At 42.7% G+C, this 25,585-nt stretch overlaps 1 protein-coding gene across 3 annotated transcripts; it reads right to left on the bottom strand.

The window, feature by feature from the left end:
* Window positions 1–25,585, bottom strand: NIT2 (nitrilase family member 2). Of its 3 annotated transcripts, XR_009563693.2 has the most exons (11): window positions 25,146–25,468; window positions 17,863–17,981; window positions 16,180–16,300; window positions 14,463–14,551; window positions 9,813–9,906; window positions 9,222–9,296; window positions 8,050–8,128; window positions 6,225–6,323; window positions 3,505–3,560; window positions 2,821–3,158; window positions 1–765 (listed from the first exon to the last, which is right to left on the bottom strand). XR_009563693.2 is itself a non-coding variant. In XM_070045433.1 (10 exons), the coding sequence occupies exons 1-10, from the start codon at window positions 25,490–25,492 to the stop codon at window positions 3,067–3,069; spliced, it is 831 nt and encodes a 276-aa protein (XP_069901534.1). In that variant the 5' UTR covers window positions 25,493–25,585; the 3' UTR covers window positions 2,475–3,066. The 3 variants fall into 3 exon arrangements, 2 of the variants coding, with proteins under 2 accessions (XP_069901534.1, XP_030716886.1); XM_070045433.1 differs by lacking the exons at window positions 1–765; window positions 25,146–25,468 and adding an exon at window positions 25,486–25,585 and having other exon boundaries at window positions 2,475–3,158; XM_030861026.2 differs by lacking the exon at window positions 1–765 and having other exon boundaries at window positions 2,475–3,158.

The raw sequence follows: 25,585 nt of genomic DNA, 5'->3' as shown, positions 1-25,585 counted from the left end.
ACAGATGAATGGATAAAGATGTAGTAAATATACACAATGCAATATCAACCATAAAAAAGAATGAAGTAATTAATGGCATTTGCAGCAACGTGGATGGACCTAGAGATTATCATACTAAGTTAAGTCAGCCAAAGACAAATATCATATGATATCACTTATATGTGGAATCTAAAAAACATGATACAAATGAACTTACAAAACAGAAACAGACTCACAGAAGACAAACTTATGGTTACCAAAAGGGAAAGGTGGTGGGGGGGATAAATTAGGAAGTTGGGATTAACATATACACACTGCCATATATAAAAGACAATCAACAAGGACCTACTATTTAACACAAGGAACTCTACTCAATACTCTGTAATCTACGTGGGAAAAGAATCTGAAAAAGAATAGTTATATGTATGTATATGTATAACTGAATCACTTTGCTGTACACCTGAAACTAACACAACATTGTAAATCAACTATACTCCAATATAAAATAAAAATTAAAAAATAAAATAAAATGGGTCATAGACCTAAATTCATGACAAACTGTATTTAAAAAAAGCAATTAATTGGCCTTCATGAAAATTTAAAACTTTTACTTTTTAAATAATACGTTTAAGAAAATGAAGACTGGGCTTCCCTGGTGGCGCAGTGGTTGAGAGTCCGCCTGCCGATGCAGGGGACACGGGTTCGTGCCCCGGTCCGGGAAGATCCCACATGCCGTGGAGCAGCTGGGCCCGTGAGCCATGGCCGCTGAACCTGCACATCCAGAGCCTGGGCTCCACAATGGGAGAGGCCACAACAGTGAGAGGCCCGCGTACCGGAAAAAAAAAAAAAGAAAATGAAGACTTTTTTCCCTCAAACTTAAGAGAATATATTTGTAAAAATTAAAACCTAACAAAGAACTTTTATCTAGAATATATAAAGACCGCTTACTAATCAATAAGAGGATAAATAACCCCATAAAAAGAGGGGAAAAAGATACGCAAAGACACTTCACCAAAGAGGATATACAGACAGCAAAGGAGCACGTGAAAAGATGCTTCAGCATCCTTAGTCATTAGGAAAATACAAATTAAAGCTATAATCAGGGCTTCCCTGGTGGCGCAGTGGTTGAGAGTCCACCTGCCAATGCAGGGCACACGGGTTCGTGTCCCGGTCTGGGAAGATCCTACATGCTGCAGAGCGGCTGGGCCCATGAGCCATGGCCGCTGAGCCTGCGCGTCCGGAGCCTGTGCTCCGCAACGGGAGAGGCCACAACAGTGAGAGGCCCACGTTCCGTCAAAAAAAATAAAAGAAAAAGCTATAATGAAATAACATTACATGCATATTAAAATCGTTAAAATTTTAAAAGCTTATCATACCAAGTGATGAGGATGTGGAGCGCCTAGGACTCTGACAGACTGCTAAGTAAAATGGCACTGGCAGTGAAATACATGCAAGACTCCACCATTCCACTCCTGGACATTACTCAAGAGAAATGAACAACATGTACAAAATGTAGCTAGCAGCTTTATTTGTTAATAGCCCAAAACTGGAAACAATTCAAATGTCTATCAACAGGTAAATGGATAAATTCCAGTACATCCATACAATGGACTACTAACTCAATAAAAAAGGAATGAATTACTGAAGCACACACAGGGATGAATCTCCAAATAATTATGGTGAGTGAAAGAAGACACAAAAAACTATAGTATGATTCCACTTTTGGGTAATTTTGGAAAATTCAAACTAATCTGTACTGACAAAGCTGATCAGTGTTTGCCTGAGGATATGAGGAGTAGCCAGAGAGATTATAAAAGAGCACAAAGAAGCTTTTAGGGGTGGTGGGTATATTCATTATCTTGATTGAAGTGGTTTCATGTATATACATGTCAAATTTTGCCAAATTATACACTTATTTTTAAAAAGTCATTTGCCTTTTTCACTGTACAACACTTCTGCGTATACAGTGCTGGTTAAACTGCACATGATAATGTCATCATTCTTATAGATAATGGGATGCATGTTCGCGTATTCTTTTGTTTTAAATTTTATTTTCCAGTATGGCAAATATCTATATATATGTAAACAGTGGTGTGCTAGAGTAGAATTGCACCAGCTCACAAGAGCCAATCGAGCACATCTATTCCCAGCTCTGTGTTTAGAGGTGTTACACTGATAGCTTGAATTTGGCAGTAAGTACACCATGGAAATTGGCAAATGCTACTACAAAATCGACTTCTTCTCAGACAGCTGGTCATTAAACATTTACCAACCCACCACTAGCTATAACATACATAAACCTCAATGGAATTCTTAATTTTTAATTATGTAAAAGGATTCTGAAAACCACTGGGCTAAAAACTTACCTTTATCAAGCTATAAGTGTTACTAGGGAGAAAAGAAAAAGAGACACTCACCCCTATCAAGAAAATCTTTTGCAGAGACTCACACTTTAGTTACCTTGACAAATTATGCTACTGCCATTCTCCCAGGGGGCTCATTATTGAAACAATGTTTCCCCTAAAACTAAGGGGGTCTTAAATAGTTAGCTCCTTCCTGAATTTGAAGAGCCCAAAGGCTGCTAGGAAAGGTGCTGCCATCTCCTCTAGCCAACACCAAGGATCCATCACCTTGCTTTCCATAGCTACTCACAGACCAAAAATGTAACTTTAAGGTACTGCTCAAAGAACAAGTTTTCTACGTAATGGATTCCAACTCCAACAATCAGATAAGAAGTTCATGACACAGATCTATTCATATCTGGTCAATCAACCATTAAGGATACCAAGATCTGATACTTTTACTAATTGCTTTGAGATAACTTGAATATGGAAGACTTACAGCCATTCCCTTGCCTTCTGCTCGTCTATGCCAGCCTGAGTCCTTTTTGACTATTTAATATGGTGTGGAGAATACCAGCATCAGTTGATGCTCCACCATCTCAACAGAGAGCTTCCCTATCCAGGAAGGGAAAAGGCTGAAATTAAAAAAAAACAAAAAAGAATCTCCATTAAAGAATTCAGAAGGGAGTTGATTATGTTGTAGAAACATATCTTCCTGTTTCATGACACGTTGGAAACATAAACATTAGGGCTTTTTCGCCTCCACTGCATAGAGGTCTGAGCGCTTCTGGCTAAAAATGGGGATTTGCTGGCGTATTTCAGCCAACTTCTTCAGGTCTGCAAAAACAGAAAAGTGCACTATTAGTAAGATGTAATTCCTTACCGACCGACAGGAATTTCTTCCCCAAACACTATGAAAACAACCAGAGCCTCAGCAAGTAATTTGCTCACAGGCCTTGTCTGGAGGCACAGACAGCCTGGCAATGCCCCTGTAGTCATTTCAAACCAAACCAAGAAAACTCAGGCTGAGATACAGCCCCAGGGCTTGGCCAGAGAACCAAGGATAAATGAGGAGGGTGGGGCATAAAGGAGCCCCTCCAGGTGACAGGGTTTCACAGCTATGGAATCTGGCCTCAGAGAATGGGGACACCAGAGACCTAAACTGTGCCAGAGCTAATCTTACCTATGTCTGAATACACGATCATTTCTTCAGTGCCAGCTTTGACAAGGACCTCCCCCCTGAAAAAGATTCAGGGGAAGAATGAGTGGATTCTCTGATGTTTGCTGATATTCAGGGTCTCTCTGTTTTTCCTCCCCATCTCACAGGCCAAAGGGGAAGGAATCTGAGATTTAAAACAAGAAGGTAGGGGCATAAATTCCTGTTCTACCATTGAAGTAGCTGTGTGGCCTTGTGGCAAGTCATCTGGAATCTCCATTTCCTAATCCATAAAGTGGAAATATGAGCTCTGTGAGGACTTGGTGAGAAAATTATGGAGTGTATTTTGTAACCCACAAACTGCTAGGGAATGGTAATTATTCTAAGATGTGATGGAAGAAATTTTCACATAATGAGGTATGGGGAAGTCATTCTGGCTTATACATCATTTAACTTAAACTTTATGCTAACTGGAACAGCCTGCCTTGTGGCCTATCACACATACATTGTACATCTGCTTTAACTATTAAAGAAAAGGGTGCACTGTCCAGAAGGAAAGAATGTTCGTTCTGAAGATGGAAATAAATGCCTCCCTTCCTGAGACATCAATGCTAATACTCTTTCTATATAAGGCTCCCTTCCCAAGCACCAAGGCCATACCACTTGCTGTATACATGCTGATCTTTTTTTTTTGAAATCTTGAAAGAATGTACACCTGTTGTGTTTGACATTCCTTGTTCTGACAAGATATAAAACTGTGCCGCAAACCATGCTTCTTCAGAATAGTTCCTCAGAGCTATGTGAGAGGCTGTCTCAAAGGCTACAGCCCTCAGTTTGGCTTGAATAAAACTCTTTTCTATTCCTATTATAGATTATTTATTATTTCTGTCGACGGATGTAAACATCTGGGAATAGAGACACCTATAACCAACAGGAAGCTCCATCTGTCTCCTCGTGAGTACATTCAAGACCCCTTTACAAGGGGAGTCTGGCTCTGTTTCTTCACACCTCCCAAGGCTGCTACCCAACCATGCGGATGGTGAGACTAGGCCTGGGCAGGGCCCAGATCTGCCTGGATCTCTGGTTTCATGCATGTGATCCCTGGATCCCTATGTTAATGGCTTTCAGGGTTTGAGGGAAAGGTTTCAACCTATGGGGCCTGGGTAGAAATGGTAGAACCATGCCCTGGCAGGAACCCCACACTGGGAACAGCAACACTCCATAAATCTGAGGAAAAGCTGATTTGGAAAACTCTTTCCCGTGCTGAGGCTCTTGGCCCAAAACAGCTTCAGAAACATATCTGTGAAATGAAATTTCTCCAAAGCACAAAACAAAGTAATCTGATACAACAAACAATCTGACATAATAATTGGTTCCATCTACCAGATGGCCACAAATTTTTGGCACAATGAGCTACAAACACCATCATTAATGCCATTTAACTGAATCCTTTTCTAGTCTCTTCTATTTCTTTCCCATTTGCCCTGGCATTCAAAGATCTCTATGTTAACCCCAGGTGCCTATACCAACGCTGATATAAGCCAGAGGGCTCCCAAACCGAATGGGGGGGGGATTCTAAAAAGGAAGAAATAAAGGTAAATCTTATACAACTACTTTGTGTCAGAGCAGCCAGCTTGATCAGTAACAGAGTTCATTAGGAGAACCAGCTGGGGAGCAGAGCTGCCCAAAAGGTCAGGAAGCTGATCACTAACATCTGCAGAGGAACCTGAGTCAAGTTTAATTCTGAAGCCAACTCAATCCTTCCAGTCTTTCAATGCCTCCCAAATCCTAGCGTGCAAGAGGCTCACTGGGACTCTCTCTCTGGTCACATCTTCCAAGGCCTTCCCCACCACACACTTTAATCTGTGGGTACTGTAAAGTCAGCAGAGAGAAACTTTAGGAACCCCACAGTGACGTTTAAGCCTTTTCAGCCTTGTTACTGGTTTATTTATCCTGAAACTGTAGAAATGCATATCTGTGTGTGTGTGCTTATGTGTCTGTAATCATACAGACATATGAGAAGTAGTATGGAATAAATCTCAGTTCTGAATTCAAAAGTCTTGGATCCAAACACCAGTTCTAGCCACTTTATCCTGTAAACTTCAAGTCTACCATCTATAAACTGGGCTAAATAAAGATAAGTCCCTGAGAGTTCACACTGAGATTATGTGTGTGAAAGTACTATGTAATCTATACAAATGCCAGTAGATATGTCTATTAACATATGTATATGTATCTGGGCAGACTTCCATGCTGGTTTCGCTAAGTAATAAAATGCTTTTCCCTCTCACAGAGGACAAGTTCACAGCTCCCCTTAATTCATCCCATCCTCCACTCTCCTCTAATCATTGTGCAGGGAGCAAATCCTCAACCTGCAACTCATTCCTGCCCTAGGACCATTGACCCAGTCTAAATTTTAACCAAAAGCCAAGAGTTTGGGAGCCTCTTTTACTAAAACCACCCACCCGTGACTGCTGCCTTGTTTCCAAGTTTGGTTGACATTAAAAGTCACTTAGAAACTCAGAAGAGGGCTGAGGCCAAGCACTCAGTCAGGAGAGCAGGACCGTTTCTCTCTCACATGGTTTTCAAGTGGAAGCTTCTCTCACTGAGAGACCTGGAGACCTGGCAGGCATGTGGGGAGATGGGGGTGGAGGGAGGGGCGGGACCAGGCAGGAATCAGACAACCCACTTGCCCAAGTGCCATCTCCCGAGCTCCTCGTGAGCCTGTCCCTGTGTAGCCAACTCACCAAGGACTCACAACGGTGCTGTGTCCCCAGGCAACATAGGAGGCTTTGTCATCCCGGGCAGGAGATGCCGTGGCCACGTACACCTGATTATCAACAGCGCTGTAGTTAATGGACAGAAAAGAGGTAAATTATACAGTGATTACATAGATCTGTGACTTTTTATCCTAAGTGTACAGATCCTTATTTCAAAAACTAGGATAGGACAGGCTGGCTCAGATGTGGAAGAAACATCCAAAGCCACAGAACCCTCTCTTCAAAAAAGATCTTATTGCATAAGCCAGTTCTCGAGCAATTCTGCCCACCAGGGGACATGTGCCAGTTTCCGGAGACATTTTTGACTGTCACGACTAAAGGATTGCTATTGGCATCTAGTGGGTAGAGGCCAGGGGTGCTGCTAAACACCCTGCAATGCACAGGGCAGCCCCTACACCAAAGAGTCATCCAGCCCAAGATGTCAGTGCTGCCAAAGCCGAGAAACCCCGGCCTGAGCCGACCTGTAACAGTAAAGAGCAGAGCTTCTCTGGTTAATGCAGTCAAGGTGGCCAGAGAGAATGGACTGGCCTTGCTCTGGGACAACACACCTTGCAGGGCTGCAGGGCCCTTCCATGCCAATGTGGCAGCCCCATTGTCTCAAATTAGGCAAGAATTTCGGGTGGCAGCCCGGGTGCACCAAAGCCACCTGACCCAGAGCCCTCTGGGCTCAATCAACAGATTCATGCCAGACCATCCCAGTCTCTCCCAAGCTTTTCTTCCTTTCAGCAAGGCAGCGTTTATTAATACTCATGGGTATCACGTACCCCTACCCCGCCTTCCATCACGCAACCAGCCAAACACTTCTACATCCCCTTCCAATAAAAATTACCATCATCTCCAGACATGAGCTAGTGGCTACCCCTGGGCGGAGAGAAGAGAGTACTGACTGGGAAGGAGCAAAAGGGAGCACTGCAAGGCACTAGAAATGTTCAAGATGTTGATCTTGGTCATAGGTGAATACATATGTAAAAACTCACTAACCTGTAAACTTAAAACTAGTACACTTTTCTGTAAGTATGTAACACCTCACTTTAAAAATCTTTTAATGAAAAAAACTCATCTCTGACCAGCATTTGTTTTGCAGAACACTTTACACAGTCACACTCCTTTCCCCTTCCATGTTACACACACCTCTGCCATCTTCCCTTCACCACTCCTCAGCCTCAGGGGACCAGGGAAACAGCAACTGTGACATGCACAACATAGCTGTGCAACGCTCAGGACTTAGAAGTTAGAAGAGCGAGAACTGATGAGTTTCTTAGCAGAGTGCCAAGACTAACAGGACACTATGGAGGATGGAGTAGGATAAACACCCAGTCTGAGCAGCACAGGGTCCACAGAGTGCAGACCACAAGTCTCTCCCTAGGGCTGTCAGGCTAAAATAACCCCTGCCTTTTCCTTGGCTTCGGACACATACATTCCGTGGGTCTCCAATTCTCTGTAAAAGTTGCTGGCAACTGTATCAGAGACACCAATCCATGCCTGAACACAGAAGAATGAAATTGCTGCCCACCTGATGCAGTGAATGCTCTTCAAAATTCAAAACTCACAGTCCCCAAAATCCATGAGACTGGTGCTGTGGCTTCTGAGGAGAAGGTGCCCTACACTAGAAGCCCTCCTTTTGGGCTGCAAGATGAAAAGAGTCACCTTTTTCAACTGCATTTGGATGCCGGGGCATTCTGAGTCAGAGGCAGCATTCCTTACGGGGAAGGTTGGTGCTTCCACCAAACTGGAAATGTTCCCACAAAGAAACACTGAGACTCCTGAAGGTGTGCTTGAGATGCTTTCTTACCGGCCTCGCTGAAGCAACTCCCAGTGGGCTGGTCCGGTGGTCAAATTAAAAGCTGCAGGATATACCAACAGCTGGCAGCCTTGGGGAGAGAAAGGCCAAAGAGCAGATGCAGGTAGACACCCAACCACACGAGCCCCTCCCTCTGTTCCTTACCCAGCAGGGACCAAACTCAAACTTCCCCAAGCATAAAAAGATTCAGCCAAGTCAGACAGGGTCAGCAGCATTAAGTATGGCTCTAAATTCCTCTAGACACACACACACAAAACACATACACACAAGAAAAGTGGTATTGACAACCAAAACCACAACATGTGACTTTGCTTTAAAAAAGTGGAGAACCTGTCATTCGAATTCCTCTCAGCATCATGTGGTCAGCTCCCATGGCCAAGGACCATGTTTTGTGATGCTTGTCAATTGAAACGAGGGGCAGAGTAGGGCTCTACTACTTATTGCTAAGACTCAACTGAGACTGCCAACCCAGAGCCCTTGTGCCTCCACCTTCTGCTGAGCAGGGAGTCAAACCGTTTGCACCCACTTCACTTTCACCGACAGATAAATTGGAATCAGAGTATCTTTGGCAGTCTAGTACGTATGCTAATATTTGTTGAGTACCATATGAGGAATTCTGTAAGTCCTCTCTCCTTAATGTTCACACTGTTCCTGTGGAGATGCATATTTTTCCAGAGATTAAGTAATTTACCCAAAGTATTGTGCCAATTAAGGGGAAGAGTTGGAACCAGAACCCAAATCTTCTGATCTGACTTGGTGCTTCTCCAGGATGGTAGCATGCTCCTCTGGACCAAAATGTCACTGACTACATTTCAACTACCCAACATCTAGGACTAGTAAGTGGTGAAAGCCATGTGCACGCAGACCATTTCTACTGGGCCCCGAGTGACTCTTTCCAAACACAGTAGCAGGAAGGGCTCAAAGGGTAGAGCAGAGGTTTAGTTTAGGAGTATGGCTCCTCCCTCAGCTATGTGGCGTGTTAAATTACAACCCCCAAAAAACCATACTGTCCATATGCAGGAGAAGTCTGAGAATTCATATGGAGGTAGAGAAATTAAGACCTCTCCTCCAGGTTTTCTGACCAAGGGTTCCCTCTATCCACAAAGACCAGCCCAAATTAAACCTCCAAGCATTCACACAACATAACTGTAGTGCTGCCTTACCTCTCTGTGCATAGATTTGTGCCAGCTCTGCAAAGCGGATGTCGTAGCAGATGCCCAGGCCCACTCTGCAGTAAGCTGTTTTCCAAACAGAAAATATACAAACAAAAAGTTAAGCTCCTCCCTCATGGTGCAGCAGGGGAAAGCCTCCAAGATCTAATGATCACAAAACACTGACGGGAATACATTCATGCAGGGCCCATGGATGGAGAAAATGTATAAGCTTATTCCTGCCTGGACCTCACCTCGTGAAGACATCATTTACAACAGCAAAGCAGAGATGAGAAACTCGTTCTAACTGAATGCTTCTTATATAAGTGGGAGGTGTTCAATCGTGGCCTAATGGGTACAGGCCGGAAGCTATCATACTAATAAAAGGCTGTGACCAAATGGAAGAGCAAAACCATGTCAAACCCTCAGTTCTCCATCCAGCCCCCCCTTTCTAGATCTCTGACCATTCTCTGCCCTTCTCACTTCTGGCCTTTCAGTCAGGTTTTGTAAAGAGGTTGGGAAGGGAGAGAAGTGAAAAACATAGGACTACCTGATCCTTTTCTACAGGGACTGCTAAAAGAGGTGAATTTATCTGGTACGTACGAGTATCAAATGTGGAGAAACTATCACCAGGACTCAACGTTTTAGATTCTTGAAATGTGATTTTCCCAGGAACATCAATGTCAAACAGATGGAGCTGCATCACAAATAATGGATTCGGTTACCTCTTTTCTGCAGGGTTCATGACAATCATAACAAACATCTTTCCATGGCCAGCAATGGGGGTGTTCTAAGATCAACTGTACAAACAGCACCCCCAATCTGCCCACAACCCACCCCACAAGCTGACTGACATCATATCAAAATGATTTCTAACACAGGGAACTGGAAAAATGATGCTGTAGGTCTTAGACCCTTGTTTCCTTAGTGGTGTGCAAATCAACATCTAGATTTCTTATGGAAAGCAATTAATGTGCAGCTTTTTTACTCAATATAAATGCTAAATGAAGACTTCTCAGAATCAGAATCAAACTGATACACTGGCAGAAGAGGTGGAGAGTGGGTGAGCAATCACAAATAGGTAAAATTTGCAAACCCAATGCAGCAATATATTAAAAAGAAACACATCACTTCCAAATTGGATTTATTCAAGGAAAGCCAATGTGATTTAACATTAAAAAACCAATCAATGTGATTTACCACATGAACAAAATAAAGGGGAAGAGTCATATGATCATCCTAAGAAGTGCCTAATGAGCATTTGGTAAACTTCTCCATCCATTCTTATTTAAAAAACGGAACAGAAAAACTCTTCTAGGAAGGGAACCTCCTTAATCTGATAAAGAATATCTGCAAAAAAAAAATCTAAGGAAACATCATATTTAATGGTGAAACATTAAAACCCTTCTCCTATTGAGATCAAGAACAAGGTAAGTACACCTGCTATTCAACACTGTACCAGAGGTCCTAACCAAAGCAACAAGGCAAAGGAAAGGAATAAAAAGGATAAAGATTAGAAAGAAAAAATTAAAAGCCATTATTCTCAGATGATATATTTGTATACCTAAGAAATGTCAAAGGAAATATACAGATGAATTATTAGAATGAATAAGTTTACGCAAGGGTACTATATACAAGGTCAATATTTTAAAAATTAGTTCTACTTCTGTACACTAGCAAGAAACACAAAATGAAAGCGCATGAAGAAATACCAATTAGGAACAAATCTAGTAAATGATATACAAGACTATACCCAAAAAACTATTAAAAAACTTTGAGAGAAATTAAAGAAAGCCTAAGTAAATGGAGAGAGATATATATCATATTCATGGCCTGGAAAACTCAATTCTGAAAACAAGCACTTTAAAGAGTTGGGTTAATAGCTCAATGCTGGGACTTCCCTGGTGGCTCAGTGGTTAAGAAGCCACCTGCCAATGCAGAGGACATGGGTTTGAGCCCTGGTCCAGGAAGATCCCAGATGCCGCAGAGCAACTAAGCCCATGCACCACAACTACTGAGCACCCCCTTATATTGAGACTGTGACAATATAAGTTCAATCGCCACAACTACTGAAACGCACACACCTAGAGCCCGTGCTCCGCAACAAGAGGAGCCATTACGATGAGAAGCCTGCACAACGCAACAAAGAGTAAACCCCACGCTCCGCAACTAGAGAAAGACTGCATGGCAACGAAGACCCAACACAGCCAAAAAATTAATTAATTAATTAATTAAAAAGAAATATACTTAACTTAAAAAAAAAAAGAAACATAGCTCAATGCTGGGTCCTCTTCCACTAATGGCAGAGTGGCTCCTATCAGACCAGCTTTCTCACAGATAACTATGAACTCTGGACAAAATAAAAAACACAACTACTTAAAAGCACTTGAGAATAATCAAAATCCGGCAGAAACAGAAGAGAAGTCAACACTTGGAAGAAGGGACTAGTGCTGTGTGAGTTTCCCATTTGTTTACAGCTTTTAGTTGGAGGCAAGGCCCCAGCTGTTGCTAGGAGTGGTGGTGACAACTACGCACAATCATACCAGCTGAGGAACCAGAGAATAGAGTTTCATGGCAGGTGGAAAGTGAGGGGAAAATGCTGCTGAAAAGGAGAAAGCCAAAGAACAGCCCTAAATTTTACATATAAAATCTGTCCAAATCTCTGACTAACCAATGAACTAAAGATGTGTGGGGCAAACTCCAAGCAGCCCAGCTAAAGCTAAACAACTTTACAGTAGAACAGAGAAGCTGAAGTTGCTACCCACCTCACAAAGGAAAAAGAGTTTGGTGTTTGAGTATGCCCAAATTAACTACTTGCTAAAATAAAAAATTAAACACTTTTCAGGGGAATGTAATAGAAGTTAGAATCTCAACAACATATAATCCAATATACAATCCTAATTACTAGATACACAAAGATATTACCCAAAGTCTTAAAGAAAAAGCAGCAATGGAGCAGACCCCAGTAAGACCCAGATGTGATAATTATCAAAGACTTTAAAGCAGCTATTGAAACTAAGCTCAAGAGAGTAAAGAAAAATAAGCTCTTAATGCATAAACGAACAGAAAATACAGTAGGGAATAAAAGCTATGAAAAAGAATGAAATGAAAATTTTAGAACTGAAAAATTCAACATCTGAATTTTTAAAAAATTTCACTGGATTGATTTACAGGAGAGTGGAGATTACAGAAGAAAGACTCAGTGAATCTGAAGATGGGTCAATGGAAAATGCCCAATCTGAAGAAGACAGAGATAAATCATTGAAAAACAAAAATAAAAAACAGAGCCTTGGTGACCTGGTTTGGTGAACAGTATCAAAACTGGAGTCCCATAAGAAGAGAATGGGACAGAAAAATATTTAACAAAATAATGCCCCCAAGTTTCCCAAATACAGTGAAAGACGTAAATTTTACAGATTCAAGAAACACAAAGCAGGACAAATACAAAGAAAACCATATCTAGGAATATAAGAGTCAAAATAGTGAGAACTAAAGATTATGAAAAGACCTTGAAGGCAGGTAGAGAAAAACATGAATTGCATGCAGAAGAACAATACTAATTATCACTAACTTCATATCGGGGGTAGAAAAAGAGGCTAGAAGATAACTGAATAATAACATCTTTCAAACTTCTGAGGAAAAAAAGAAAACTGTCAACCCAGAATTCTATTCCACCAAAAATCTTTTTTTTTTTTGCGGTACGCGGGCCTCTCACTGTTGTGGCCTCTCCCGTTGCGGAGCACAGGCTCCGGACGCGCAGGCTCAGCGGCCATGGCTCACGGGCCCAGCCGCTCTGTGGCATGTGGGATCTTCCCGGACAGGGGCACGAACCCATGTCCCCTGCATCAGCAGGCGGACTCTCAACCACTGCGCCACCAGGGAAGCCCCACCAAAAATCTTTTTTAAGAATAAAGGCGGGACTTCCCTGGTGGTCCAGTTGTTAAGAATCCACCTTCCAATGCAGGGGACGCAGGTTTGACCTCCGGTCGGGGAAATAAAATCCCACATGCTGTGGGGCAACTAATCCCCGTGCACTCTAGAGCCTGCACGCCACAACTAGAGAGGAGCCTGCGCGCCACAACGAAAGATGCCGCAATGAAGATCCCATATGCTGCAACTAAGACCCGACGCAGCCAAATAAATAAGTATTTAAAAAAAAAAGAATAAAGGCAAAGTAAAGGTATATTCATAAATAAAAACTAAGATAATTCATAGCTAGCAGAGCCTCACTACAAAAATGCTAAAGGAGGTCTTTTTGTTTGAAGATAAACATACCAGACAGAACTAAGATCTTCAGGAAGAAAAGAAAAACACTAGAAATGGTAAGTATTTGGGTAAACACAAAATATTTCTCTCTTAATTTCTTTAAAATACACATGACTACTTAAATTAAAAATTAGTGTTTTGTGGGATTCATAATGTATATAGATGCAATATGTATGAAAACCATACCATAAAGAAATGACCTATACAATTGCAAGATTCTTAAATTTCACATGAAGAAATATATTATTAACTAAGTAGACTGTGACAATATAAGTGTGTATATTGTCACAGGGCAACAACTTAGGGAAAAAAAAGCAAACTACTACTCAACCCAAAAGAATGCAGGAAACAGGAACAAAGGGAAAAAATAATTAAATGTCTATCTGCTTAAAATCCAACCATATCAATAATTACATTAAATATAAATAGAGTAATCACTCCAGTTAAAAGGCAAAGATTGTCAGAATGAAAAAAAAGCAAGACCCAACTACATGCTGTCTGCAAGAGAAGCATTTTAAATATAAAGAGACATATAGACTGAAAATAAAAGATTAGTAAAAGATGTACCATACAAGCAGTAAGTATAAGAAGGCTAGAGTGGCTATAGTAATATCAGAGCTAAACCTCAAGACAAAGAGTACTACAATGAAAAAAAAAAAAGACATATAATGATAAAAGAATCAACTTACCAAGAAGACTTAACAATCCTAAATGTATATGCATGCACTTCTACTGCAAAGGTGTCAGCTCTCCCCAAAGTTGGATCACTGTATGTTCAATACCATCCTAATCAAAATTCCTGTAGGTTTTTCCTTGGCTGAAATCGATAGGCTGAGCCTACAATTTATATCAAAATGCCAACAGCCAAGAATAGCCACCTGTGCCAACTAATCAAATGCCTGATGTGTGTACCATATGATGAGAGTTACTGGGAACTTCAAAGCAAATTATCAGGAGGCAATGAGACTTGCCACATTCTCTACTTACCTTTCTGTGCTTTACCAGTAAAGTTCCATCGGGCCCAAACACGGCACAGGTATTATATAATTTCCCAGCATCCTCTTCAGGAATGGAACCTTTCATTGAGAGGAGAAACACACAGACATAGAAAACACTCGAATAAAGCATTCTTTTATGATAACAGGACAAAGGCTTGATAAAGTTTACTATCTTCTTGGGTCCACAATAAAGTTTACTATCTTCTAAGGGTTAATCATGTTTTTTTCTTCTTGAATATGATTTTTCAGAGACCAACTTCAGAGTGTAGGTGAAATATAATTAGGTTAGATGCCAAAGAAAGGTTTCAAAAATAACCAAACTGTTTCTGAATTCAGCTTTGATCTTGAGCAACACTTCATCTGAAGCATTGGTACAACACGGGGAATTCACTGTTGCTCAACTTAAATTCACCAGGTCCTGCAACATAACTGTATCCAAAAAGGTCTTGAGGTGGGAATGTAAGCCAGTCTTTCCATCACTGAATATGGTTCCTGCAATTCTATCTCTTCTTGCTTTGCCTTCTTTTCTCCTCCTCTTATTCATTTCTAATTCTTACTATATGATAATAGAGAAATAATTTTGTTTGCTATATTAAACAGTTTTATTGTATTTTTATTTAAACAAACAGAACACTTTATTTAAACAAAACCACATAAATAAAGCTACTTTTTTAAAATTGAAGTATACTTGATTTACAATATTATACTAGTTTCAGGTATACAACATTGTGATTCAATGTATTTTTTTAGATTTTACTCCATTTAAAGTTATTACAAAATAATGGCTCTATTTATCCGTGCTGCACAATATAACCTTGTTGCTTATTTATTTTATACATAGTAGTTTATATCTCATAATCCTCCATCCTTATATTCCCCCTCCCTCCTTCCCTCTCCCCACTGGTAACCATTAGTTTGTTCTCTCTGTGAGTCTGTTTCCATTTTGTTATATACATTCCTTTGTTTTCTTTTTTTAGATTCCACATGTAAATGATAGCATTCAGTATTTGTCTTTCTCTGTCTGACTTAATTCACTAAGCCTAATACTCTAAGCTACCTTTGATGTATGCGGCCTCTTTATGGGAAAAAAAATAATCTTAACACTATATTAATGAAAGACATTCAGATATGGTTTCTCTTTCCACCTGCCCCTGTACTTCCAACTCCTTCTCCAGAGAAAATTATCATCAGTTTGGTGTGTGTCCTTCTACAGTATTTACTATGTCTTACATACATAAATACATATAAAAATATACAACCTTCTTTTGTGTGGGGCATTCATCTGTATGGAAGTACCTGTTCATTTCATATTAAACTTGCTCTTTTTCCACTGAACAGTGTGTCTCAAAGATCCTTCTGCATTCCTAAATACAGATCTACCTCATTCTTTTTTTTTTTTTTGCGGTACGCGGGCCTCTCACTGTTGTGGCCTCTCCCGTTACGGAGCACAGGCTCCGGACGCGCAGGCTCAGCAGCCATGGCTCACGGGCCTAGCCGCTCCGTGGCATGTGGGATCTTCCCGGACAGGGGCACGAACCCGTGTCCCCTGCATTGGCAGGCGGACCCTCAACCACTGCGCCACCAGGGAAGCCCCTACCTCATTCTTTTTGATAGCTAATTTGTATTCCATGATTTAAATGTAACAACAAAAGTTACTCAGATGTTTTTAATGTTTAGGCCATTATACCTTGAGGGTAGGAAGTTACCTCCAATGACATATATGCTGCACTTCTTTGCTACTTCAGAAAGCTTCTGTGTGGAGTCACCAGGAATTTTCTCTGCATATTCAGGAAAATATTTCGTACCATATGGAGAATTAAAGCATTCCTAGAATAATGTTGGAAGAGAAAAAGGGGGAAAAAACACCAAAACACCCAACTCACTTTAAAGTTCTGCTGTAAAAAGACATAGCTCTCAAAGGGGTAAAACACAGCTGATAAGAAAAACATGGACACCTCAGGGCTAAAGAGCCTGTGGACACAGACAGGACTCAGCCCCTGACTCAGGTGGGGCTGGAGGAGACAAGTCAGTGGGCTATCCCAGATCCTGGTCACCTTGGCAAAAGACCGCACTTGCCTCTCCCTGAGTCCGCAGGAGAACTACGCCTTCCCAGCCTTGGGCACCCAGGCCCCACTACCACTGGGCTTACGCATAGGACTTTGGGCATTAGGATGACTCCATAGTCTCAGTACTATATCATTAACTATGTAAAGTAATAAAGCCTGTGTTTTTTAAAAATACAGAAGCTTTGAAAGCCACAGAGGTTAGGGTGTTTCCTCATGTATAAAATGATCTATTTCTAAGCTCCCTTCCAGCACTATCATTCTGATCCTGCAAAATCTCTCACTCCCCTGAATATGTCTCAACAGCTCTGTGATAAAAGAAAAGCAAAACTACTAGATTTCGACTCTAGTTCATTCATTTCGCATTTACTGAGATTGCCTGTGCACCAGGCACTGCGCTAGGAAACTCAAGGCCGAGGATCACCAACTTGTACAAAACACGTGTTAGGTAGAGGGGAATTCAAGTGCTTTCACTCCTGGCCTTTAGACTCTTTTACCCCTAGCAACTTAAACCAACAAGAACCCGTTATCAGATGCAAGTACAGGTGAGTCCCATGGTGCAAAATTAAGATCTCGAGCTCCCTTGTTGAAGATTCCTACTCACTGGCCACGTTGTAATGGCCTGGAGCCTAAAATAAAATATAAGGTAGCCCTGAAAATTCTCCAGGGTTTGCAAACGGCTGCCTCCTCCCCATAGTGGGGTACTGGGTGGTCGGGAATAGTTCTCCCACTGACCCCAGCAGGCCTCTGCCAGTAGATGCATGTCCTGACACGTGCAGGACCTTCTCTGGGGCTGACCCTGTATTTGCTGACAAACAAATGTGGCGCAATCTTCAGCTGATTCTGTTCTAAAAGAGATGACGTAGGAGACAGATGCAGAGTCCTACTGGCTTACCACACTTTGGAAGATACCACAGACTTCCTAAATGTCTCTAACAATTTTCAGTTTTCAACAACTTTCAACAATTTTTTTAAATGCTGGAAGCTTAGCGCTAAAATCAATATGTCCTGGTCCTGTAAAGACTAAAGTACACAAGGAAAGAAGGTAAATATCTGAGGCACTGAGTATTTTAGCTTTAGGTTAAGTCCCTCAGCCTACTAGGCTTCTGAACAGAGTAGGTGACCTAAATTAAAAACCTGTAAGCATGCAGGCACATCTTATCACAAAGGCTCTTGCTAGGGTCATCTTCCAGACAAGCATGGAACAATCCTGGGGCCCCACAGGACCTTGCTGGACCCCAGGACACAGAAGGACAACCAGAGCTAGCGGACATTATTCTGCTGGGACAACAGTTCCCAGAAAGGGGTGGCTGCCTCCATACTTACTGGCAGAGAAACTATTTTGGCTCCTTGCTTTGCTGCCTCCCAGATAAGGCCACAGGCTCGAGTGAGGTTATCTGATTTGACGGAAGAAACTTGAAGCTGGATGAGGGCCAAGCGGAAAGCTGAGGATGAAGATAAAACAAAACAGCTGTCAGAAGATCTGACTGCTGAATCACATAGAGCAGCATTTCTCAATGGAAGGTTAATTTTGCCCCCCAAGGCATCTGGCAATGTCTGGAGACATTGTTGATGGTCACAGCTAATGCAGTACTACTGGCATCTAGTGGGCAGAGGTCAGGGACACTGCCAAACATGCCATAATGCACAGGACAGTCCCTGACAAGAAAGAATTATCCAGTCCTAAATGTCAATAACGCTGAGGTTGAGCAACCCTGAGACAGAGCACATCCGTGGGCAAAGCCCATTCCAGGCACAAGAATCTGAAGTGAAGCAGGCAGGGCCAGCTTCTGCCTTACAAGTGAGAATGTGGCTTGAAGAAAGAAGACTAGGTCTGAGTACGCGACTATCCCTTATTATGTGAACTCCGGCCTCCAGTCTATCCCCAGTCCAGACGCTGAGCACCTCCCAGCGTAGCAGGTGAAATCCCTTTGGAAGTCTGCTCCACCGTGAGTTGGGGCAGCAGGCCCATGGGAAGTGGACATGCCTGTCTTGAAGTCCCCGTCACCAGCTGGGACACAGTGCACTGGTCCAGCTGCAGGTAGAGGGGGAGCCTGGCAACCAGTGGGCTGCATGTGTGCCTAGTCACAGGGCAGGGCCCCTGGGCAGGTCTGCACTCACCCCATGAGTATTCCCGTGCCCAAAGGAGCACAACATTAAGTATCAAATGAAAAATACCATGAGAGGTTGAGGGAAACACTGTGGAAGGAAAACCGAACAGCGTTTTTTCCTGCTATCTGAACAAGCGGCTCCACATTTTCACTGGAGACTCGGTCCCACAAGTTATGTGGCCAGCTCTGCCAACCAGACCTGCTGTCAGCCTTGGGGCAAGCAGGTTAGCGGCTCCTCCAGGCTTACTCCTTCCTTGAGGTAGTAGCCACACCCTACATTTGCTTTTCCTATAGAGTTCTCTTTTAGCTCTTACAGTAATCACCTTTTACTGGTTAATAGTCCTTTATATGAATTCTTTTCCTGTTCAAGTGACTGGTGTGGTTTCCGAGTCCTGCCTGGACCCTGACTGACAGTTTTTGCTTATGGTCTGATGAAAGGCTACATTAAAGGTTCCAAACCATTTCGTAACCCACAAAGTTTTGCAAAACTTCAGGAATTATCAGTAATGGCCTGGCCTCGCTTCCCTACCTGGCCTCTGCTGTGGAGTCTGAAATCCCACCATTCGTGACTTCTCTCTCTGGGTCTCTCCTGTAGCTGTAAAAACATCCCCAGAGAGGCAACACTGACAGACCCTAGCCTTTGATGAAGGCCTGTTTGGCTCAGGGTTAACCCCAAAAGTAGGAAAACTCAGATGTTCCATTCCTTGGCTTCTCCTAAATATACTGACAGGAACTAAATTTAACCCGGAATGCAGTTTGTCAAATAGTTTCAAAGACTGGATGAAAACCAAACAGGAAACAAAAGCTGGGATAATTACTTTGGGGCAAACAGCCTGAGCTGTCACTAAAACATCACAGACCAACTAAAGGTCTCCACTGTAACTTAGAAGCTGGGTTTGTCTCTGCTTCTGAAGGAGGGTAAGATGAAGTCCACCATGGTTCTGTTGATGGCTTCCTTTCTCGCCCATCACACCCAGAAAGGCAGCTGTCCTGCACCAGGCTTGGGACTGCCCGACATGCTGCAAAGCACCCGCTCCACAGGGGGGCTGAAGCCGGACAATTCCACCACTGGGGAGTTCCCTGAGGCTGAGGACGAGACACTAGTCACTTCATCTCCTCAGCAGTAAAATGAAACTACTTTTCATTGTCAGGTCCCTGGCTGTACTAATATTCATTGTATTCTGAAAATTAAGGACTTACCAAGGGGAACAAAGGATAAAATATCTTAACTGAAGGGACCAACATGGAAACAGCAGAAGGAACAGGCAGATCCTTTACACATGGAAGCATCTGTGAGGTATCATTAACAGTATCTCGTAGATGAGGAAACAAGAAGCTTGCAGAGGAAAAGCTGCACGAAGACAGTCAACAAAGTGAGTGGCACAGCCAGAAGCAAGCCAAAATCTGGACTGTAGACAGAATGAGCACCTTGTTTGTTTTTGGGTGGGTGGGGCTGAGGTCATGTAACTTGAAAACATTCCTCAAGGGAGTCAGATCAACACCACCCTCAACCCCACCAAGAACCACAGCTCTCAAGTCCATCAGCCTCTTCTGAAAGAGACAGTCACACTCAGAGGGAGGTGTGTAAAAGGACTTTTTTTTTTTTTCTTTTTTGACTGCATTGGGTCTTCTTTGCTGTGCACAGGTTTTCTCTAGTTGCAGCGAGCGGGGTCTTCTCTCGTTGCGGAGCACGGGCTCTAGGTGAGGGGGCTTTAGTAGTTGTGGCGCACGGGCTTAGCTGATCCGCGGCATGTGGGATCTTCCTGGACCAGGGATCGAATCTGTGTCCCCTGCAATGGCAGGTGGATTCTTAACCACTGCGCCACCAGGCAAGTTCCTAAAAGGACTTCTATACCCTGATCCTGAGGGTTCATTCAGCCACCAACTTGCACTGCGCTCCAGGAGGTTGAAATGAAAAACAGAGAGCACTTCCACAAAACTTACCATCTTGAGGGAGCCTCACTAGCCCTTGATAGGAACAGTTTATGTCCATTTTATTTCTTTTTTTTTTAAGGGTTTCAAAATAACATTTATTTCTTAAAAATGTCCATTTTAAAGGACAGGAAACTGAGGTCCAGAGAGATCAAATGACTTGTTGACATGGGCTGAGCTAAGGCTGTAATAATCCCGGTCTCCAGACTTTGAGCCTAGAGCACTCCACTGCCTCATGTAAAAGAATCAGGCAAAGATCTGGGAACAAACACAGCTAGAAACTCATCGCTGGGGCTGATCCAGAATGGGGATGTGTAAATAACATGTAATACCTAACCTGAAAGCTCAAGGTCCAGGTGCAGAAAAAACTTGCCCAGTTTTTTTTTTTTTTCCCCCAAGAGAAGTGGGCATTCTGCAGTGGGTGTGAGGGGGGCTCACTGTGGAGCAAATTAATCAGTCCTCTTACCACAAAAGCACAAATCAAAGAAAACAGGTGCTTCATTTTCACCTGACAGGACTCAAATTACAAATAATCAGGGTTGGTGCCTTTGCAAAACTCACGTTCAAAACTAAATCAAACTACCACTGGAATTTTTCACAGAACTAGAACAAAAAATTTCACAATTTGTATGGAAACACAAAAGACCCCAAATAGCCAAAGCAATCTTGAGAACGAAAAACGGAGCTGGAAGAATCAGGCTCCCTGACTTCAGACTATACTACAAAGCTACAGTAATCAAGACAGTATGGTACTGGCACAAAAACAGAAAGATAGATCAATGGAACAGGATAGAAAGCCCAGAGATAAACCCACGCACATATGGTCACCTTATCTTTGATAAAGGAGGCAGGAATGTACAGTGGAGAAAGGACAGCCTCTTCAATAAGTGGTGCTGGGAAAACTGGACAGGTACATGTAAAAGTATGAGATTAGATCACTCCCTAACACCATACACAAAAATAAGCTCAAAATGGATTAAAGACTTAAATGTAAGGCCAGAAACTATGAAACTCTTAGAGGAAAACATAGGCAGAACACTTTATGACATAAATCACAGCAAGATCCTTTTTGACCCACCTCTTAGAGAAACGGAAATAAAAACAAAAATAAACAAATGGGACCTAATGAAACTTCAAAGTTTTGCACAGCAAAGGAAACCATAAACAAGACCAAAAGACAACCCTCAGAATGGGAGAAAATATTTGCAAATGAAGCAACTGACAAAGGATTAATCTCCAAAATTTGTAAGCAGCTCATGCAGCTCAATAACAAAAAAACAAAGAACCCAATCCAAAAATGGGCAGAAGACCTAAACAGACATTTCTCCAAAGAAGATATACAGACTGCCAACAAACACATGAAAGAATGCTCAGCATCATTAATCATTAGAGAAATGCAAATCAAAACTACAATGAGATACCATCTCACACCAGTCAGAATGGCCATCATCAAAAAATCTAGAAACAATAAATGCTGGAGAGGGTGTGGAGAAAAGGGAACACTATTGCACTGCTGGTGGGAATGTGAATTGGTACAGCCACTATGGAGAACAGTATGGAGGTTCCTTAAAAAACTACAAATAGAACTACCATATGACCCAGCAATCCCTCTACTAGGCATATACCCTGAGAAAACCATAATTCAAAAAGAGTCATGTACCAAAATGTTCATTGCAGTTCTATTTACAATAGCCCGGAGATGGAAACAACCTGTGTCCATCATCGGATGAATGGATAAAGAAGATGTGGCACATATATACAATGGAATATTACTCAGCCATAAAAAGAAACGAAATTGAGCTATTTGTAATGAGGTGGATAGACCTAGAGTCTGTCATACAGAGTGAAGTCAGAAAGAGAAAGACAAATACTGTATGCTAACACATATATATGAAATTTAAGAAAAAAAAATGTCATAAAGAACCTAAGGGTAAGACAGGAATAAAGTCACAGACCTACTAGAGAATGGACTTGAGGATACGGGGAGGGGGAAGGGTAAACTGTGACAAAGCGAGAGAGAGGCATGGACATATATACACTACCAAACGTAAGGTAGATAGCTAGTGGGAAGCAGCCACATAGCACAGGGAGATCAGCTCAGTGCTTTGTGACAGCCTGGAGGGGTGGGATAGGGAGGGTGGGAGGGAGGGGGACGCAAGAGGGAAGAGATATGGGAACATATATATATGTATAACCGACTCACTTTGTTATAAGCAGGAACAAACACACCATTGTAAAGCAATTATACTCCAATAAAGATGTAAAAAAAGAAAACATAAAATGGTCATATCATGAAGCACTATGCAGTAGATAAAAGGAATGAACTGGATTTAAGTAGACATATGTCAAAACCAGAATGAATCCAAGAGCTAAGTTGCAGAAAACCGGAAAATTCATTTACATAAAAACTCATTAAAAGAAAACAAAACAAAACTCATGGGACTTCGCTGGTGGTACAGTGGTTAAGAAATCGCCTGCCAATGCAGGGGACATGGGTTTGAGCCCTGGCCTGGGAAGATCCCACATGCTATGGAGCAGCTAAGCCCGTGAGCCACAACTACTGAGCCCGTGAGCCACAACTACTGAGCCCGTGAGCCACAACTACTGAAGCCCTGCTCCACAACAACAGAAGCCACCGCGATGAGAAGCCAGCGCGCAGCAATAAAGACCCAGTGCAGCCAAAAATAAATAAATTTATTAAAAAAAAAAACTCATACAACAAATGCATTTACCAGGGGCCTGACCTAATCTTTAAGGGGTAGATGAGGAAAGCTTCCCTGAGCATGTGACAATATTGCCTGCTCTTTCAGCCAAACATGGACGGAACATGCCTGCCATGGACACAATTCTGAATAAATAAGTTTATGCCAATGGTCTGCAGCAAAGGACATCAGATGTGACTTTTACTATCTAAAGCTTGCTCAACTGTCATAGCTTGGGCAGGCTGCCATGAACTTAAGACTAAACCAGCTGGTAAAAAAATGGAGCCCAGGACAGGTCCTGTCCTCCTCACCAGAGATCTGGAGGTCATAAATAATAAAGCAAATTGAGAATACAGGGGAAAAAAAAAAAAAAAACCTCTTAGAGGAAAAAATAGGCAGGACACTCTATGACATAAATCACAGCAAGATCCTTTTTGACCCACCTCCTAGAGAAATGGAAATAAAAAAACAAAAATAAACAAATGAGACCTAATGAAACTTCAAAGCTTTTGCACAGCAAAGGAAATCATAAACAAGACCAAAAGACAACCCTCAGAATGGGAGAAAATATTTGCAAATGAAGCAACTGACAAAGGATTAATCTCCAAAATTTGTAAGCAGCTCATGCAGCTCAATAACAAAAAAACAAAGAACCCAATCCAAAAATGGGCAGAAGATCTAAATAGACATTTCTCCAAAGAAGATATACAGATTGCCAACAAACACATGAAAGAATGCTCAACATCATTAATCATTAGAGAAATGCAAATCAAAACTACAATGAGATATCATCTCACACCAGTCAGAATGGCCATCATCAAAAAAATCTAGAAACAATAAATGCTGGAGAGGGTGTGGAGAAAAGGGAACACTCTTGCACTGTTGGTGGGAGTGTGAATCGGTACAGCCACTATGGAGAACAGTATGGAGGTTCCTTAAAAAACTACAAATAGAACTACCATATGACCCAGCAATCCCACTACTGGGCATATACCCTGAGAAAACCATAATTCAAAAAGAGTCATGTACCAAAATGTTCATTGCAGTTCTATTTACAATAGCCCGGAGATGGAAACAACCTGTGCCCATCATCGGATGAATGGATAAAGAAGATGTGGCACATATATACAATGGAATATTACTCAGCCATAAAAAGAAACGAAATTGAGCTATTTGTAATGAGGTGGATAGAGTCTGTCATACAGAGTGAAGTCAGAAAGAGAAAGACAAATACTGTATGCTAACACATATATATGAAATTTAAGGAAAAAAATGTCATAAAGAACCTAAGGGTAAGACAGGAATAAAGTCACAGACCTACTAGAGAATGGACTTGAGGATACGGGGAGGGGGAAGGGTAAACTGTGACAAAGCGAGAGAGAGGCATGGACATATATACACTACCAAACGTAAGGTAGATAGCTAGTGGGAAGCAGCCACATAGCACAGGGAGATCAGCTCGGTGCTTTGTGACAGCCTGGAGGGGTGGGATAGGGAGGGTGGGAGGGAGGGAGACGCTAGAGGAAGGAGATATGGGAACATATGTATATGTATAACTGATTCACTTTGTTATAAAGCAGAAACAAACACACCATTGTAAAGCAATTATACTCCAATAAAGATGTAAAAAAAACTCAATCTAAAACCTAGCAACAGTCTCCAAGAATCCCACGGGACAAAGTTTCACATTTGAAGAAGTATCATAATTACTGAAAGTGCACAGTCTTCGGGTCGCTGAGCGGGGGCAGCGATGAGAAACAGGCAAGAAATCACAGGGAGGGTGCGGAAGTGGCATTTTAAATGAGCACCTGCCCCCGCCCTTTCCCGCGCAGGTGAATCTGGAGTAGGGGCGCCCGGAACGCACCTGGAATCTCTGCCTTCCGTTTCATACAAGCCCAGTGGGACGTAAGGCGCGGGCCCTTCCGGCACGCAGGCCCAACGCTCCCGCGGCCCCTCCGGCCCTCCCGGAAGCCCGGAATCCCCGACGTGCACCGCGCCGTGCTCCGCGGCCTCCCCTCACCGCCCTGCCCGCGCCCACCGGCCTCGCCGCTCGGGCCCCCAGCCCTGCGGCCACTGGAGCAAGGAAGGCCATGGGCGCGGCGGGGACACGACGCGGAGGCGAGGGGCTGAGCCGGCGAGACCGTCCGCCGGCGCCGCGCCCGAAGCCTCCCTCCAGCCCGAGCTCGGGCCGCGGCGCTACTTACTAGCCATGGCTCTGCCAGGAAGCACCACTGGCACCGGAGCCAGAACGGAGGTCTGTGGGTCACCGCGCCGGCGCCGCGAGGGGCGGTGCCGCAGCGTCCG

Source organism: Globicephala melas, chromosome 4 (assembly GCF_963455315.2).
Source record: "Globicephala melas chromosome 4, mGloMel1.2, whole genome shotgun sequence".
Lineage (NCBI taxonomy): Eukaryota > Metazoa > Chordata > Mammalia > Artiodactyla > Delphinidae > Globicephala > Globicephala melas.
Note: the sequence above shows the minus strand (reverse complement) of the source record. Positions and strands in the feature narration are given on the sequence as shown.

What these genes read in the sequence shown, in the direction of transcription:
- NIT2 (XM_030861026.2), bottom strand. Translation starts at nt 25,170, where the DNA reads ATGAAACGGAAGGCAGAGATTCCAG. An exon ending in TTTCTCCACATTTGATACTC is followed by an intron (nt 9,297 to 9,812) that starts GTACGTACCAGA and finishes TTTGGAAAACAG; the next exon opens with CTTACTGCAGAGTGGGCCTG. An exon ending in ACAAATCTATGCACAGAGAG is followed by an intron (nt 8,129 to 9,221) that starts GTAAGGCAGCAC and finishes TCTCTCCCCAAG; the next exon opens with GCTGCCAGCTGTTGGTATAT.